At 36.5% G+C, this 19,684-nt stretch overlaps 1 protein-coding gene across 1 annotated transcript in view; it reads left to right on the forward strand.

The window, feature by feature from the left end:
- The first annotated feature begins 11,469 nt into the window (after positions 1–11,469).
- SNTG2 (syntrophin gamma 2) overlaps positions 11,470–19,684 on the forward strand; it is a 646,807-nt gene continuing 638,592 nt past the window's right edge. The window contains exon 1 of the mRNA XM_027840424.1: positions 11,470–11,541. Coding sequence (XP_027696225.1) covers positions 11,470–11,541 — 72 coding nt within the window. The remainder of the gene's footprint in view (positions 11,542–19,684) is intronic.

Below are 19,684 nucleotides of genomic sequence, written 5' to 3' on the forward strand. Positions count from 1 at the left end.
AAAGCTTTCCAAAATCATATGAAAAAGGGCTCTAAATCACTATTGATTAGAAAAATGCAAATTAAGACAACTCTGAGATACCACATCACACCTATCAGATTGGCTAAAATGACAAAAAAAAATGATAAATGTTGGAGAAGATGTGAAAAAACTGGAACACCAGTGCATTGTTGGTGGAGTTGTGAACTGACCCAATCATTCAAGAGAGTAATTTAGAACTATGCGCAACAGGCTATAAAAATGTCTATAACCTTTGACTCAGCAATACCACTTCTGGGTTTGTATCCCAAAGAGATGATCAAAATTCGAAAAGTACCCACATGTACAAAAATATTTATAGTGGCTCTTTCTGTGGTGGCAAAGAATTGGAAATTGAGGGGATGCCCATCAATTGGGGAATGGCGGAACAAGTTGTGGTATATGAATGTAATGGAATACTATTGCGCTATAAGGAATGATGAGTAGGCAGAATTCAGAAAAACCTGGAAAGACTTGCATGAACTGATGCTGAGTGAAGTAAGCAGAACCAGGAGAACATTGTACACAGTAACAGAAACATTGTGCAATGATTAACTATGATTGACTTAGCTCTTCTCAGCAGTGCAATGATCTAAGACAATGCCAAAAGACTTATGATGAAAAATGCTATGCAGATCCTGAGAAGGAACTATGGAGTCTGAATGCAGATGAATGCATTCTATTTTCCATTTTTTGTGGCTTTTCCCTTTTCCCTTTTCTTCTTTCACAACATGACTATTGTGGAACTATACTTACATCATTCTACACATATAACATTGTTCAGATTGCTTGCCAACTTGGGGAAGGGGGACGAGAGGGAGGGAAGGAAATAAAAATTGGAACTCAAAATTTTGTAACAAATGAATGTTGAAAACTATCTTTATATATAGTTGTAAAAAAAATACTATTTCCAAAAAAAAAACAAAAAAGAATGGGAAGGACTTCAATAGAAGGACCTGGAAACTAGGAACCTATTTCAAGGATGTCATGGAGAGGAAAAGGTCTAGAAATTAGTCCAATATAATAATATATTAAAACAAAAACAAATAAAAGGGGAGAGAAATTTTATTGCAATGATCATGTTTAATAATTCTGTAGTCTAAAGAATGTTGGGTTTTGAAGTAGTCACAAGTATTTGAATCCTATCTGTGACATTTCTTAACTGTGTAACCATAGGCAAATCCTCAGCCTCAGTTGCTTCATCTTTGAAATGGAAATAATAATATTTGGAGTAACCAACTTCATAGTCTTGTTGTGGAGCTCAAATGATATATTGCATATAAAACATTTTACAAACCTTAACACACCATAAAATGCCAACCTTTAAGAGACACACATTTTTTCCCTTTATTCTGTACCACACATTCCAACTCAATTGTTGAATATGGTGATGCTCAAAAGGAAGATTACAGTCCCATGACTCTTTCTTTTATGAATGTTCTTCCATAACAACTTTAAAAAAGTATCATTGCCTTTCTTTTATGCAACCTGGAGACTATAGAATTCTCTGCTTTTTCCTACACATAAATGACTGGTTTGGGTAAATGTATAATTGGTTAGGTATTTACTCTCCCCTCCCCATACACATAGCTATAGATGTCATCCAAGTTAGAAATCATTTAGCACTCATAATTCTCTAGATATTTTAACTTAATACTGACTGGAAGACAGGAAATGGGAAAAAGATGACTGTGTGTAGGTGCATTTGTGTGTGTGTGTGTGTGTGTCTGTGTGCCTGTGTGTGTGTCTCTCTCTGTGTGTCTCTGTGTGCCTTATATTGGCATCATGAGTTTTCCTTAATGTAGCCTTATGTGTTCCAGTCGATAAAATGTATAATGCTTTCCATCCAACTCACTTTTTTTTATTGCAATAACTTACTCGTTAGGCAAATCGAGAATGTAGATTTTAGATTTTGACTGTACTTGTGGGACCACTGCCTTTGGTTCAATGTCTTTGAATAAACAAACTGAACCTACATTTAAAACTTAGAGTTTTCAAATTATCATTTTTATGGAGGAGGTTTATTCTTTCGTAAGCATTTTGGGCCATTTGCTTCCATCTGAAGTAAACATAAAATAAAGAATGTCTTGCAGGCTCAGTAGAGCTAGTAAAAGTCACAAAATCTCTGAGTTGAATGAATGCTCAGAGGCCATCTAGTCCAAAGTCTACCTGGCAGAGAGGCCCCTCTCCAATATCCTTAGCAAATACTAATCCAGCATTTGATTCAATACCATTATTGAAAAGGAAACTACTACCTCTAGAGGTAGCCCATTCCATTTTTGTATAGCTGTTAATGTCAGGAATATTTTTTGTTGTTGTTATCATTTTGTTTTGTGTTGTTTTCTTTTGTTTTGTTTTCTCTTTACATCAAGCTGGAATCTACTTCTCTGCAATTTCCACCTATTGCTGCCCACTGGGATCAAGCAAAGCAATTCTAATTTCTCTTCCTGATGACAGTTCTTCAAAACTTGAAGACAGTCCTCATGCTCCCTCTTCAGTCTTCTCTTTTCTAATGTAAACACCTACAATTTCTTTAACATATTCTGATGTTCCATAATGTTAAGGCTCTTGATTATCTTGATCATTCTTCTCTGAACACTCTCTAGGTTATAAATTTCCTATCTAAAACCTCTAATAGTCATCCTAAAATATGTCTCCCCAAACTGAACACAAGAATCCATGTGTATTCTAAAGGACCAGGAAAAGCACAATCATGCCATCATTTTTCATGTTCCAGATGCAGTTTCTTTCCTAATGCAGCCTAAAACTGCATCAGCTTTTTTGGCTGCCTTCATTTACTCCACACTCTTACTTAACTTGTGGTACTCTAAAATCTCCAGATCTTTCCCAGTGAAGCGAATTCTTCTGATTCCATGTAAAAGAGATTTGGAGTGAAAGTAGAAAGAACACGGATTTGTGTCAGAGGAACTGGGCTCATATCTTGGTTCTGACAGTACCTGCCTGAGTGACCTTGGCACGTCACTTAACTGCTCTCTGACTCATCTGTCAAATGAAGAAATTGGCCTAGATGTCTTGGATGGTCATTTTGAATTTTAAATCTGTTATTTTGCTTAAAACTTGATGCTTATCATAGTTAAATATCATTTTATTAGATTAGGTCCAATGTTGTTTGTGATTCAATCATTTTAATTGTGCCCAATTCTTTGTGACTCCATTTGGGCAAAGACATTGGAGTGGTTTGCTTTTTTTCCCCTCCCAACTGATTTTACAGATGAGAAAACTGAGGCAAACAGGGGAAACTCATTGGCCCAGAGTCAGACATCTAGTATCTGAGGTTGGATTTGATCTCAGGTATTCCTGACTCCAGGAAGCCATGCAACTACCCAATATTCTGCCTTTTTGTTTTCAGTTTGCCTTGTGCTTGTTTATTCTATATATTGTAAAATCTAAAGTCTTACTAGAAGCTCTTCTTGACAATTCCCATCATACATAATAGTGTTTTGGGGGGAGAGAAGGTTAAAAAAAGATAGAGATATACTTACATGCCTTCGGACTAATTATTTATCTTACTGGGCTTAATTTCTTCATGTGTAAAATAATAGGGCTAGAGAATATCAGAGTTCCTTTTTAATTTTAGTTTTCTATCTTCTAGCAGATCTAGAAGAGAATTTGTTGTTGTTCAATTATGCCTGACTCTTTGTGATCCTATTTGGGGTTTTTTTGGCAAAGATACTGGAATGGTTCACCATTTCCTTCCCCATTTCATTTTACAGACAAAGAAACTGAGGCAAACATGGTTAAATGATTTGCCCAGGGTTACGTAGCTAGTGTGTATCTGAGGTCATATTTGAATTCAGGAAAATGAATCTTTCCAACTCTAGGCAGGCCACTCTATTCACTTGATCACCTAGCTGTCGCCTAGATAACTCACAACTTAGCTAACCAAGTGTGAATACTAGAAGCCTTCTATTGTCAGGTTCACTGGCAAGTTTTATCAAGACACATAAAGAATCTTCATTGGGGACCTCAAAACTTCAGCATAAGGAACCATAACCAACATAAGTACCAGTAGACACACATAAGCATCACTTACATTCTGGGTAATTTTCAACCAGTATTTTGAGGAGGCTATAAATTATTGCTTCATAACTTTACAGTAAAAATTAATCCATTCAATGTGATCTCCTTCTTCTTCCATACTCTTCATCTCAAAATCCTTTGACATCCTTGTTTCCCCCAGTCCCTGACAAAGAAGCTTCCCTTTGACTTGATCTCCTTTCATCTTCTCCAACCAGATGGAATGCTCTATCATTGCAATACCTCATTGAATCTTTAACCTCTCCCTACTACTAGTTCTTTCCATACTGTCATTAAACAGGCACAAATGTCCCCCATCTTTAAAGAAATCATACAAACACACACACACAAACACACACACACACATACAGAGAAAGAGACAGAGAGAAAGAGAGAGAACTCTAATTTCTCCTCAAGCCTCCACTTATATTTCTCTTCCCCCTTTCAGCCAAATTTCTGATAAAAATTCTCTCTCCTTGATGCATGCTTTTTCTCTCTCATCGCTCAGTCTTCGTCTTTTGTAATCTGGTTTCTGACCTCATCATGCAACTGAAATTGCACTCCAAAGTTACCTATCATCTTTTAATTGTTGAATCTGATAGCATTTTCTCAGTTTTAATTTTCCTTTACCTATCTGCTGCATTTTGTAGTATGATCAACCTCTCATTCTGAATACTCTCACCTCCATGGGTTTTCATGAAACTGTTCTTTCCTGATCTATTTGACCTGGCTCATCATCTATAACAGTGCTTTCAAATGTTTTGTCCTAGGTCCTTTTCTCTATATATACTCCCTCCCTTAGTAACATCAGCTACTCCCATTGGGGTTAATTATAACTTTTATGTGATGATTCTTAATCTCTACTCTGAGCTTAGACCCCACATCAATAATTGCATACTGAATATTTTAAACTTAATAATGATATCTAGCATTTATACAACACTTCAAGGTTTGTAAAGAGCTTTACATGTATTAATTAATTTATCCTCTCAGCAGCCCTATGAGCTAGATGCTATTATTGTCACCACTTTACAGAAGGGAAAACAGGGGCACAAAAAGATTACATGACTTGCCAAGAGACAAATAGATTGTATCTAAGGCAGGATTCAAACTCAGGTTTTCCTGACTCCAAGTCCAGAGCTCTGTGCACTGTACCAACCAGCTGTCCCTAGGCATATGTCTTGGAGTCATCTTAAACTCATTATTTCCAAAATTGAAATCACTATTTTCCCTCTTAAACTCTCCCTTCCACCAATCTTCCCTATTTCCCTGATTATAGGCAACAGTATCTTTCTAGTCTCTCAGGTTTGTCACACTGGCATTATTCTAGACCCATTCTATGTTTTATATTTCTCCCTCCTTTTTTTTTTTTGGTTAAACTCCTTGAAGACCATCTACAATACATGCTTCCACTTTGTTTCCTTTTACTACCTTCTTAACTTTTTTGAAATCTGACTTTCAACTTCACTCAACAGAAACTCTTTTCTCGAAAGTTACTAATGATCTCTGAATTGACAAAGTTAATGACCTTTAAAAAAATCTTCTTTTCTTTTGAACTCTTTGCTGTCTTTGACATTGTTTATTGCCCTCTTCTCCTAAATACCCTCTTCTCTCTAGGTTTTCATGACATTGCTCTCTCTTGGTTTTCTTCCTATTTGTCTGACGACTCCTCTCTCTCTTTTGCTGATTCTTCATTAGTGTCAAATCAGCTGACATTGGGAGGTCCCCCAAGGCTTATTCCTTCTCTTCTTCCTCTAGGCCTATTTCCCTTAATGATGTCACCTGTTCCCATGGTTTTCATTATTATTTCTATGCTTATGACTCTGAACTCTACTTTTACAAATATAACCTCTCTCTTGACCTCCAATTTTGCATCTCCAACTTCAGATTAACCATATTGAACTGGATGTCCAGTAGACATCTTAAAATTAACATGTCCAAAAGAAAAAAAGTACTCTTTTCTCCTCAATCCTCTCCTCTTCCCAACTTCCCTTTTACTTTTGAGTATAATACAATCATCCTAACACCCAGGCTTGCTACTCAGATGTTATCCACTACATCTCACTTTCACCCTCCACATCCAATCAGTTGTCAATTTCTGACATTTAAACCTTCTTTACATCTCTTCTATATGCCCCACTTCTCTCTTCTGAGATTGTAAAAACCCCAGTGCATACCCCTGCTACTTCAAGCCTAGACTATTGCAATAGCCTAATAGTTGATCTCCCTGTTTCAAGACTCCCTTCGCTTCCATTCATCCTCCACTCAGCTGTAGCATTGTTCTTCCTAAAGTGGAGGTCCGACCATTATCATCACCCTATTCATTAAACTCCAGTGGCTCCCCAATGTCTCCAGTATTAAATAGAAAATACACTGGCTTTTAAAATTCTTGTTAATATGTGTCCTTCTTATCTTGCCAGATTTCTTATACCTCACTCCTCTCCACATACTCTGATCCAATGACATTGATCTCCTTGCTGTTTCTCTCAAGGGACACTCCTATTAACTGTAGGCATTTCCACTGACTGTCCTCATGCCTGTGAATGTTCTCCCTCCTCATGTCTGTCCCCTAGTTTCTCTGAATTCCTTCAAGTCTCACCTTAAGTCCCACCTTCTAAAAGATTACTTTCTCAGTCCTTCTTAACACCTTCCCTGTGATACTACCCTCCCTATCTGTATCGTGTTTGTGTATAGTTGTTTTCATGTTGTCTCTAGAATTATTGTATGAGCTCCTTGAGATCAGGGACTGTTTTTCCCCTTTCTTTGTATCCTCAGGGCTTAACACAGTGCCTGATACAAAGTAGGTGTTTATTAAATGCTAGTTGACTGACTCTCCCTCTCTCTCATGTTCAATCAGTTGCCAAGTCTTCTCAGCATCTCTCATATATGATCCCTTCTCTCCATTCTCAGAGCCACCATCTTAGTTAATGCCCTCAGTACCTCTTTACCAAGATTCTTACAACAGCCTCCTAATTGGTTTCCCTTTCTCAAGCCTTTCCATATTCCAGTCCATCCTTCACTATATAATATTCCTTTAAGTCAGATCTGACCATCTGGCTACCCTATTCAACCAATTCCAGGGACTCCTCTAGGAAGAAATGTTGCCCTCAATTTTTATAGCCTTAAACAATCTGGCCTCAACATATTTCCTTCCTCATCCTTATTCTATAATCCAGCCAAATTTATCTTTTCTTTATTCCTTAGGAAAAGTCCTCGGCTGCTTCTTTCTCCATACCTTTGTATGGGCCATCTCGTATGCTGGGAATGCATTTTCTTTTACCTCATAGAATCCTTCCCAGTGCATCTTAGGAAATACTTTCTTCATGAAGCTTTTCCTGATTACCCAACTGTTGTTGACCTATTTACCAATCTACCTTGTAATTATTTTTATGTGTTTATGCTTATTCTCTTTTTGTTAATTCTATACATACTTAGGATAATCCTTGTTGTCTCTCTCATAGGAATGGAAACTCCTTGTGATAGGAATTATTTCACTCTTACATCCTAAAACATAGCACAATATCTATTACAATGTAGGAGCTTAAATTTTTTTCAATAATACATGAAAATTTTAGACATGAAAAGAGAAGTTTTGGGGAAGTATTATAGCTGTTTTCAAGTAGTCAGAAGATTATTCATATATGAGAGAGATTAGGCCTATTCTACTTGGTCTCAAAAGGCAGAAATGAGAGCAAGGTTCCAAAATTACAGAAAGAGGTTTTAGTTCATTATTAAGAAACAATTGTTTCATAACCAGAGGTATCCAAAAATAAAAGCAGCTCCCTCAGAAGTCCATTGATTCCCCCTTATTGACATTCTCCAACAGAAGGCTGGATACCTACTTGTCCTTCTGGGAATTACTGTTTAACTATACATTGTATAAAATGATCTCTGAAGTGATAACAACTAGCACTTACATGATGACTACTATGTGCCAGGCACTGTGTTAAGGACTTTACAAATCTTAGATCATTTGATCTTCATAATAAAAGAAGAAGATAGTTGCTATTATTATCCTCATTTCATAGTAGAGGAACTAAAGTAAACAGAGGTTCAGTGACATGCTCAAGATCACACATCTAATTTCTATGCATTTGACCTCAGGTCTTTCCGACTCCTAGCCTAGCACTTTATCCATTATACCACCTAGCCTCAAATCAGATTCTGTGGTCTCAGAATTTTGAGAAATTAATTGAGAATGCAGTAGGGTTGTTTTTTTTTTAACTAGGAAAATGAGGCATATAGAAACTAACTTTAAAAAAAGTTCCTTAAAATTGGTGCCAATAATGTTCTTATACAACAACGTATGAAATAGTCTAAAACACAAGAAATGCTGTACTTGACAAAGAAATCACCACTCATTTGGTTTCTGGGGCCCATTATAAGTATTCTGACTTGCTCAGAGGAATTCTGGGTATGCTTGGAGCCTCTGAAACTGGGACTGAAACTACAGACTTTTAAAGCATGATGGGACCTCAGAGATCATCTATTCCAGTAAACTCATTTTATAGAGGAGGAAACAGTTACCCAGGTTGATACAGTGACTCACTTAGGCCATGAAGTGATCTATTAGAATCATAAAAAGCTTGGGTTGAGAAGGTTATGAAGATTTTAGAAATCACCTAATCTAACTTTACCATTTTATAGATGGGGCAATTTAAGGACAGAAGGGGAAGGGATTTACCCCTTACCATAGTAGCTCAGTGAGCACTTGAATCCTGTTATCCAGATTACTAATCTGGTGATTTTTCCACTGTACCACAAATGGCTTAAGACCAAACAATAATTTATCTCTTAGAATATTGACTTGATTTTCAGTAATATCTTGGGCCAGCTGGATTTGAACCATGGAATTTGCAGCATGATGCTAGAACAGGGTGCTAGATTTTGCTTCAAGTGATCCAAGTTTGAAACCCATCTATGCTTTATGCCACCTGAGTAACTTTGGATAAATAATTTTACCCCTTTGGGTCAGTTTGATAGGGATCTTAGAGGGAGGTCTCTCCCAACACTAAATCTCTAGTCCTAAATTTATCTAGAATTTAATCAAAGCATTTTTTCCTGAACTTTGACCACTTGATCTGAAAATCTCCCCTGGGTAATGTGTTATACTACAAATAAGCCTACATGGTATGGTTTCAGTCATCTGAATCTCTAATAAAGATTTTCTTCCACCTCTATCTCCTTGATTTCACTACAAATAAACCATTAATAGAGTATTCCATTTTTTCCCCAGTGACTGATTTTTTTTTCTCAAATGGAAACACATCTGATTAATGCTAATATTGATGACCATTTTCTTCTTCTTTTCCAATTCTTCTATGTCAGGAAATGGAGTCTGACTGGAATGACTATTCTAGGATCTAAAAACTAAAACAGGCACGTTCAGGAAGGGTTTTGGTCACAGGTAGGAACATCTTTTATTCTTAGACACAGTTAGTTATATGCTGGCTCTCAAGTGATCTTAGATTCACTTCTTTTTCCGGAGTCTCCAGAAAAGAGAAGGGGAATTTGTGTGTGACAAAATACTGTGTGGAAAGGGGGGAAGGGAGAACAGTGTATGTTTTTCTTTGTAAAATAAAATAAAATAAAATAAAATACAACCTAACCAGTGTGGCACTCTTAAGTGCTATTTGCTACTTTCTTAAATGAACTCCCAGCTATCCATATTCCATTTAGAGCAAAGTTAATTTTTAGAAATAAATGCAGCTTGCTGTAGGGTGACCAGGATGATGACCAGATAGCATCATGAAGTTAAGTTGAAGAAATTGGAGACATTTAGCCTTGTAAAGAAAAGGGATAGAACAGTACTTTTCAAGATTAATAAATCTGTTAAGTAGTAGAGGGTTTGGGCTAGTTTCATTTTGCCCCAGAAGACAGAATTAGGAATAATTATTAAAGGGGCAAATTTCAACTAAATAACAAGTGTACCAAAAGCTTTAGTGAAGTTTTATGCTTTAGTAGAAAAGAAAAAGTAAATAAATTTTTGTTAATGATTAAAGTTTTCCAAAAGTAGAAGGGGCTATCTTTGAAACAGTGATTTATTTCTCAGCAAGAGTCTTTCTTAAAGAGGTTAGATGGCCACTTGTTAGGAATATTTTAAAAAATATATGACTTTTTATGTACTGTTTTGGCTAGATTTCCAGTGGAAATAGAAAGAGTATTGACTTTTTTTTTTTTTTACTATGACCTGGTTTGGAATTCTGAGACCTTGTGCAAATTGTTGACTCTTTCTGATCTGAAAAATAAAAGTTATAAATGGTCCTTTTCAACTCGAAATCTTATTATTCAATGATTCTCTTCGAACTCTGCTATTTTGTGATATTTGTTTCAGGTGAGGTGTTGAATAACTCAGCGCCAAAAGGTGCTCACTAAATGCTGTTTTGTTTTTCTGTTTGTTTTTTTTCTGAGACTTTTATTTTATTTTATTTCTGTTAAGGTATGAGATAAATGAGAGTGAGAAAGGCACCACCCATCAAAGAAAAGGGAAAGGGAAAAAAAAAGAAAAAAAAAGAAAAAAACCTGGGCCATTGCTTGCCAGGCAATGGAAGGAGAGGCAGAGGGCCAAGACCAGCAGGTGCAAATTGTAGGAACTCCAGTGAATGGAATCTAGGGAGCACTCAGTACTTTGCAAGGGAGAGATGGAAGCTCCATTTTTCCACCAAGAAGGCAGAATAAGCTTTTTTTCTAGGATGGAGGGAAAATGATCATAAACCTTGACGTGGGCCAGATGCTGGAGTATGTTTCAATGTGCAGCAAAGTGTCATTATCCTTTGAAAAGTAGTTTAAAGGGTGTGAAACATTTTCCCAGGGTGGATGAGGGGCGGGATGGGGGAAAATCCATGGGTAAAAGGCAGAAATGTAGCAGCTCTTGGTGGCGAGATGGTTGTAAGAAACTGCGGGGTCTGAGTGGACTAAAAGGCTAAGTGGAAAGGAGACAGCAGTACACAGAGTCAATTGAAGGAGGAAACTGAACTTACAGCTGTTCTCTCCTTCGAATTTGTTAATCGCTTTCCCCCAAAGCGCCCAACCTGGTGAGAAGCAGCGTTCATTCGTTCCCCTCCCCGGCGAGGCGCCCCTCCCTTTCTCGAGCCCCCTTGTGCAGGGAGCGTGTCGTGGCCCCTGCTCTTGAGCTGCTCTCATTGGGAGTGCGGAGCTGAGCTCATGGCCTGGCCGAGATCTGCCGCCGCCGCTGCCTCTGCCGCCACCGCCCGTCTCCAGCTGGTGTAAGCTAGGGACCAACTGACTGAGGCACTGACAAGCCCCGAGCAGTGGCTGAGCCCAGAGCCGGGGACGCCGCGCTGGGGCTGAGCCCGCGGCTGCCCCCGCTCGGCTTTGGTATTATTCAATGCCTGATAAAGGAGCCACAGAGCCGAGTATCGCGCAGAGAGGACCCAAGCTGCATGGGAGGAAATGAGTGTGGCGGAGAAGCAGACACCCCCCGCACCGCGTGAGCGCCCGGTCACCCTCCTGGTCCCCACTTGGGTAAGTACGCCGCGCTCCCTCTATTGCGCCTCTCGGCTGTTATTTCTGCGGCCATCCAGCTGCATCTGCTCCCTTTCATACACCCTGGATAACTTTCCTGACAAGGAGGAGGAGGAGGAGGAGGAGGAGTAGAGAACAGCGACTGGGGGAAAGTGGGGGGGGGGGGCGCTTTCAGGAACCCTTGGGACAGAGCTCAAACAGATTGCGAGGAAAAAGTGCTGGCTGCCCAATCCGTGGGGGTGACTCACTCTCCTTCCTTCCTTTTTCCTTCATCTTCCATATCTCTGACTCTAAGAGGAACTTCTTGGCATTTACTCTTCTATTTATTTTGAAGTGGCATGGAGGGCTTAGCACTAAAGGGCAATTACTTTAACTCGAGGTGAGAAAAAACGTCTCCCCCTCCCCCCTCCTAATAGGAGTATTTAAGGATTTATGTCCAGCTCTTCTTTGGGCTTCTGTCCCAGATTATAAGAGAGACGCTTCTTCCACCTCCCCCCACCCATCCCTTGCCCCCTCCAATCTCAAGTTTTCAATCTTCTTATCTTGTCCTTCTACACCAATAGACAGCAGTTGCATAGGGGACCTCTATAAACTTAGGTGAATGGTTGATCTGAGTTGACAGCTCCTCAGCTGTAAACTATTCTTCCAGAATCCATCCTTTCTCACCTTCCACTCCAGCATCTATCCACCCCGCCCCCAGGCCACTCAGTGAAACTTTTAGTGGTTTGAGATGGTGCACACACTTGCAAAAGTTCTTGATCACCTTAAGAGTTGAGACAGAGAGAGAGACAGAGATAGAGACAGAGAGTAACCATCCCCTCAGGTTACAAGGTTACAACTGGGCACAAGAAGCTTTCAGAACAGGAGGCATGGTTGTATTCATACAGATGAAGTTACAGTCAACTACTTAAAATACACATTTGACTGAATTGTCTCCTTTGTGACAATGCATCTATACTTTCATTGTACTTCAGTTCCTAAATGAAGATGCTCATTATAAAGGCACAAGAATCATAGATGAGAGTTGTAGTGTGTTGGAATATTGCTAGTGAATCTTAAGTTTAAGCTTCAGATAAGTTTATTAAAAGTACCTTTTTTTAAAATGAAAATTCCTTGTGATTTGTGGCAGGAACTATAATCAAAGCTTTTCATATGGTAAAATGAACCTTGTCAAAATAATAGACTTCATAATTATAATTTTCATAGAAGTATGAATGTTCTACAACCAAAAACTTTCTTTTGAATGATTGTTTAAAATTTATAAAATATGCCCCCCAATGGTTATGTATTGTATACTTTGCATATCTGTGGGAGCCTTTAAAGTATTCTGGTCAAACTCAAGTACTCTTCAAAATCATTAATATTAACTTAAGTTTGAAATTATAAACAATATATCATGTGGACCCATATGATGACTTAATTCTTGAAAAAATTTAATAAAAAGATGAATCTGTCACATTTATTCTAAGTACTTTTCAGAATGTTAATGGCTTATCAATCCATTGGTTGCCTTAATGTATTGAATTTGATGGCTAATACATAGCATTTAAATATATGTATTTTTGAGGTGGAGGTTACTTACCACAACTAAATTAAAAGGCACAACTAGCCTATTTCTACAGCAGTTTGAAGTCTTGTTATATGAAATGACAAATGAATTATATCATAAGAAACTTTATGTCGATGTTAGAGGCTAAATATCAGGTTGATGGTGTAAAGGAGATTGAAAGTAAGAAGCTTAAGATTTAGTAAATTAATTTAAAAATAATGAAACATATGCTATGATCCCTATTGTCATTCACACAAAACTGGTGAAATATGCTACACTTTCATTACATGATTATTTGTTTATATTTAAGATGAGGATTCATCACATAGAATATATCCTTTATTTTTTTCAATGTGATGGGGGGGAATACTGATAATATATATAATATTCATCATTTTAAAGGTAATATAGCATAAGCTACTGAGTGTTGTTTGATTTCTCTTAGAACAGATGACCAAAAGATTAGTCAAAGGTTAATTAATATTGGAAAGAAACCAATTTTAATATCAAAAAGTCTGTGGTTTTCTTGATGATTTGCAATAATATTTAATTGTTTTAGTTGGTCACATCTTTTATTAAATTCTAAAAATGCACATACATGAGTTAACACAAATTGCATTTCTTATAACCTAGAGCAGATACTTTATGTAGTGTTAGATATATTCCAACTTCTGTAGGACCATGGGAATATGACAAATTTTATTAGAATGTCATAAGTGTTTACTAGTTGATTTTATTTTTTCCCTTTTCTTCTGTTTATAGTATTTAGTTCCTTATTTTTTTCCAACTTAAGAGAGTCCTATAGCTCAGATTCTTATTCTGCTTGTATTCACATTACAAAATCCCATTGCAGTGAACCATTAGTACAGTGTACTGTGTGTTTTCTGCTATTGATTAGTATTTACAGCACACTTTCTGTTTTTAAATAACAATGCAACTTCAGTCTACCAAGCTTGAAGCATTAGTCTGAGGGAGACAATAATGATCTGTTTCATATGATGGGTTTGTAGATTGAAAGGTAGGGGGAAAATGCTAGGTCATTTGAAATGTGCATTTTGCAATATAACCACTTAACCAACTCTTTAGAGGTTGAATTATTACATGCAGTAAATTAAACACCTAATCTCCCAAAGAATCTTAATCATTCATTTCGTGCTTTCATTATGTGTGCCTCAGACTTGCTGACTCATCTTTCATTTCAACTGTGGAATTTCTGATGATGGCCATGACATCATAAATAAAACACAGCAAGTACACTTATTTTTGGAAAGGGCAAAATATTCTGTTCTAACAGATGGGGGGAAACAGATCAATGGTGAAAATTTTTAGCAGGTTCTAGTTCAGAAAATCAATTTATGTTTCATAGAAATTTTGAAATTTTAACAAAATAGAGGATATTTCAAACTAAAATATATTGAGCATATTCTATGGAAAAGTTTAAAAGTTTATTTTAGTCCAAGTTATTTTTATAGGGCTATTGTAACCTAAGAGAGAGGTGGAAGATAATTCACTTTTCTGTATATGAATATCATCATCTATTAAATGAGTATGCTCCCAAAACACGATTATCTCACAAAGAATGTTAAGGTAATTAGAATTGGAGTAATTCTAGCCTGGAATCTCAGATACTCAAAGTCCTGGAAAATCCTTGTTATAACACACTCTTAACATATGTTCAACACTGTGTAAGTATTGGTTTCTTCAAATATTTTCATTTCCACTTCTGTGATCTGACAATTTTTGAAGTTAGGTGCACACGAACGTGTGTGTGTGTGTGTGTGTGTGTGTCTTAAAGACTGAGAGATGTAAGAATTTCATGACTGTTTAAAAACAAAATCCATAGAAAAATTATATTAAAAGTTCTTGGTGGAAAGGACAGTAAACATATATAGGAATCAAATACTTGGTCTAGCTCATCTAGCTGTGTGACTTCGAGTAAGTAACTTACTTGCTTTAGTTTGTAATTTCCTCAGCTGTAAAAGATCCCTTTCTGTGCTACTATTCTGTGAATTTATACATTCCTATTGAGCAGATTTTTTTTCATTATTAAGTCACCTGGATAATGCATTTTTGGATTATGTTAGGTGAACACTAGATGTCACTTTACCACAGACCATCAGGATTCTTAAATTTTCTAGTATTAAGAATATGAGGCCTCATTTACCCCACTATTCTTTCTATAGCAAATAAAATACTAAGCCATTACTACTGCAGTGTCTTCCTTAAAAAGGTTTGACATAGAGTCATGACAGGGGAACTGATTTTGTGAACATTCCCAGCAATGAAGACCCTCTCCTTTCCTTCTCTGATGACTGTTAACAGATGCACAGGACTCTATGAGCCTTAGCTACGCTTGCAGATTTTCCCATATTATGCTGATCGTCAGTAGCACTGTCTTCAGAGATTTCAACTAATATGACTCAGGAAGACAGTTTCTGATGTCTAAATTGTCAGTGTTACTTTATTTATATTTTAGACAGGAAGAGAATCAGTGGGAAATAAATGTATCTTTTTACTGACTAGATAAATGACTATTAAAACTGGCATTTCTAGAAGACACAGAATTGAGAATTTCATCATTAGCCTTCATTGTATTCTTTTTCTCTGTATCTTTTGCATCTGGAAGTTCTCAGAACCAATTCCAGTACTCAAACTGCTACACAGTGTCAGACTGGCAGTCCAGCAATCACATGTTGAATATCTCATCTGCTGTGTTTTGATAAGCAGTTAAGTTCAGTACAGTCAGTTTTGGATGATGAATGAATAATATTCAATGATGATAGCATCAGTAAAATGGAATTGTACACTTTAAAAACCATGATCACATTAATGTTAGATGAAATATTATTTGTAGAGCCAGTCAACATTATAGGCATGCCAGCATTGATTTTTATATTTTATTTTTTAACATTGTCTTGTGGTTGGATCACAACTTTAAATAATGTATAAAATATTAAAGGTTCAAGGTAATGATAGTGATTAGCAAAAGCAGCTTCCTATCCAGCAGTTGGACATTTAAAGGTGAGGAAGTGATTATTAATTATGTCACTTCTGAATGGAAAATATTTAAATTTAGACTTTCATAGGATTTAGAGCTGAAGGATTCTTGGAGACTGTCTACTCTCTTTATTTTACAGGTAAGGGAGCTGAGGCCCAGATTGGGGAAATGACTTTCTCAGGATCACATGTATATCAAGTAGCTGAACTAAGAATCAAATTGAATCAAATCCGTTAAGGCATCTGACTTTAAATCTATTTTCTTTTACACTCCTTTATTTCTGGTAGCATAGTTTCATAATTGTCTTCATGAAGTTTATTTGAATAATTAGGTGATTTAATTTCTAAATAGTTAATGTTAATGTTGTGATTGACTTTATAATGATTTTAAAAATCTTTATTGCAAGTGTCTAAGATTGTGAATGATTTTTGTGGTTTGATGTTATATTTTAGAGGTATTATGGCCTACTGAATACCTTGCTGGATGTGGATTTAGGAAGAGAGTTCAAATCCTGCCTCTGAGGCTTTCTAGATGTACAATCCTGGTTAAATCACTTAACCATTAGGGGACTGGCAAATCTCTAAAAGATTAAAGGGTTATAAACTATTGTGCTTTTCCTTGTTGTAGGTAGTTCCCTATACTTATACAATCACAAATCCTTTTTATATTCACTTATGTGCTATATTGTAAACTTGGTGAACTTACATATTGTCTCATTTCATCAAACAATTATTAAGCACCTGCTTGATGGAATCACTGTTGTGGACACTAGGGATGTAAAAGCCAAAAAGGAAAAATAAAATATTTATAATAGTTATCCATATTATCTGTAAACTATATCCCTGAAGCTTTCCTGATGAAATCTTATCTCCATTGCACACAATCAGCCTTTAATATAATGACTTATATTTCAGTTGTTTGGATTATGGATTATTATTTTCCATGATGTTCTCTTCAAGAGATTGCCAGCCTTGCAAAAGTGTGATGCCAAGGTGTTGACTTTGAATTTGGGATAGATGAAGAAAACTGTATAGAGAAGGTATTGGACCCTGGGAAAATCCAATTCCCAGAAGTATCATCTCTACATATTCCACCATACACGATTCAAATGAATGAACAGGCCCCTTTAAAAATGTGAATATCCTACAAGAGAATGAAAGGAAATGCTGGCTTTCAGTTATTTATTCCTTAACATGAATGATTTTTCAGATATTTTCAGTATTTAGAGCTAGAAAGGAACCTTAGAATCCATCTCATTCAACTCTCATTTTGTAGATGAGGAAAGAGATGCCCAATGAGGGGGAAAAGATCATTGAATTTGGAGTCAAAAGACCTAAGTTTAAATTCTGACAGCCACTTGCCACTTGTTTGACCTTGGTCTCAGGTTCCCTTATTTCTCAAAAGGAGACTATGGTAAATATCCTGAAGTGGCTTTTTGAGCTCTAGAAACACTGAGATCTCATGATCAGCCTTTGGTCATGGAGTGAATTAGTAAATGAACCAGGACTAGGAAACCCCAGTATCCAGGCTATCAGTTTAATACTCTTTCTATTGCTGTAGCATATTGCTACTTTTAATCAGGGACCCAAAGGGATATTGAGTGTTTCCAGAGACTTCCTTTATTTTAAAAAGCTTCTGAGGGCTGGCCTATGTAACAGCAATTTCTACCTGCCATTTTTCATCTATTTGTGTGCTAAGGTTGCTGATAACTGGTTTCTACTAATCCTGACTTCTCAGCACTAGAAAAGCATGCTGTCAGGAATATACATGAATCACACAACAGAATATGCTTACTGTAGCAAGGATGCTCATACTTCAATGGGATCTATGCATATTCCTCCAGCAGGACTGCTCATTATCTTTCCACAGCCTCTCATGCTACACAGTTCATATCTACATTTTTCTTTAAACCTGTAGAGGAGCCATACACCACGATGAAATCTGGAGTCTCTGTTCTCTATATTTTTTAATATTTATTGAGAAGCACTGCAATTCCTGTTTAAGTAACACAGGTTATTAGTGCTACCTTATTTCAAACTAAGTCTACCTAGATTTAAAACATTTCACCCCAGAACTATTTCAGAGTAAGAAATATACAGATCATATGTTCCATAATCATATTAGTTCACATTTATATAACATTTTAAAGTTTATACCTTAGGTATACATTTGATCCTCACATCAACTCTGTGAGATATCAATCAATCTGCAAGTATGTACTGAATTCTCACTATATGCCAGATATTGTGCTATGTGCTGGGATACAAAAACAAAGAATGAAACAATTCCTACTGGCAATGAGGTTGCTATTATTATCCCTCTTTTATAGATAAGGGAAATGAAGCTCATAAAATCAAGTGATATGCTTGGGGTCACACAGCTAATCAATGCATGAGGTTAGATTTGAACCCAAGTTTTCCTCACTTTGAGTATGAGTGTTCTAGTATATCTATTACCTGATACTTTTTCTGCCATCTACTGTAATATACCATAGGACGTGATAAATACTTAGATTGTCATCATGTTGAGTTAACAAAAATGCCTTAAGTATGAAGTTATTTTGCTACATATTTCAATATTTTGTACATATTTCAATCATTCTCCATTTGGGGTGAGAAAGCCTGGTTATAAAACCAGGCTCCAACATTTACCACTTTTGCGACCTTGAATCAGTGATTTAAAATTTCTCAGTCTTAATTTCTTTGTCTATAATAGAGGGATAAATGAATTTGTATGACCCATTTCACAGGGTTGTTGTGAGAAAAGTACTTTGCAAATCTGAAAGTGTGATAGAAAAAAGTTTAATGTAATGGAAAAAGTACTGGATTTGGTGTTAAATTATCTGAGTTCAAATGCTTGCTCCTTTATTTACTACCTGGGAGACCTCAAACAGTTCTTTAGCTCTAGCCCTCAGTTCCTTCTACAAGTTGTAAAGTGTCAAGGGATAAACTAGATAATCTCTAAGGACCCCTAAAGGTTCTAAGTTTATGATGTTTGCTATAGAGGTGATTTGTTATTATTATTTTAGAGCCAAAGGGGACTTTAAATAAAATAATTTTATTTTGTAAACAATGAAAAAGCAGAATCATTGTACTTAAAGGTCATTTCAATGGTGACAATAAGTGTATTGTGAATATAGATTCTTATGTTAGGAGATGATGGAGATATGACCTCTTAGATTCTATCCTATCATATACATATTTGTGTGTGTGTGTGTATTTGTTGGTGTTGTTCAGTGATTTCAGTCATGTCTGACTCTTTGTGATCCCATTTTGAGGTTTTCTTGGCAAAGATACACTAGTAGTTTCTCATTTCCTTCTCCAGCTCATTTTACAGATTAGGAAACTGAGGCAATTAGGGTCAAGTGACTTGTCCAATGTCCCACAGCTAGTAAGTGTCTGAGGCTAGATTTGAACTCAGGTTTTCCTGACTCCAGGCAAGATACTGTATACATTGCATGTATGCCATATGTGTATGTTTGTATATACATGCATGTATATGTGTGTGTAAGCATATATAGATATAAATCTATCTATCATCTATCTATCCATCTATCTATCTATCTATCTATCTATCTATCTATCTATCTATCTATC

This window comes from Vombatus ursinus, unplaced genomic scaffold (assembly GCF_900497805.2).
Source record: "Vombatus ursinus unplaced genomic scaffold, bare-nosed wombat genome assembly UNPS02014841.1, whole genome shotgun sequence".
NCBI lineage: Eukaryota > Metazoa > Chordata > Mammalia > Diprotodontia > Vombatidae > Vombatus > Vombatus ursinus.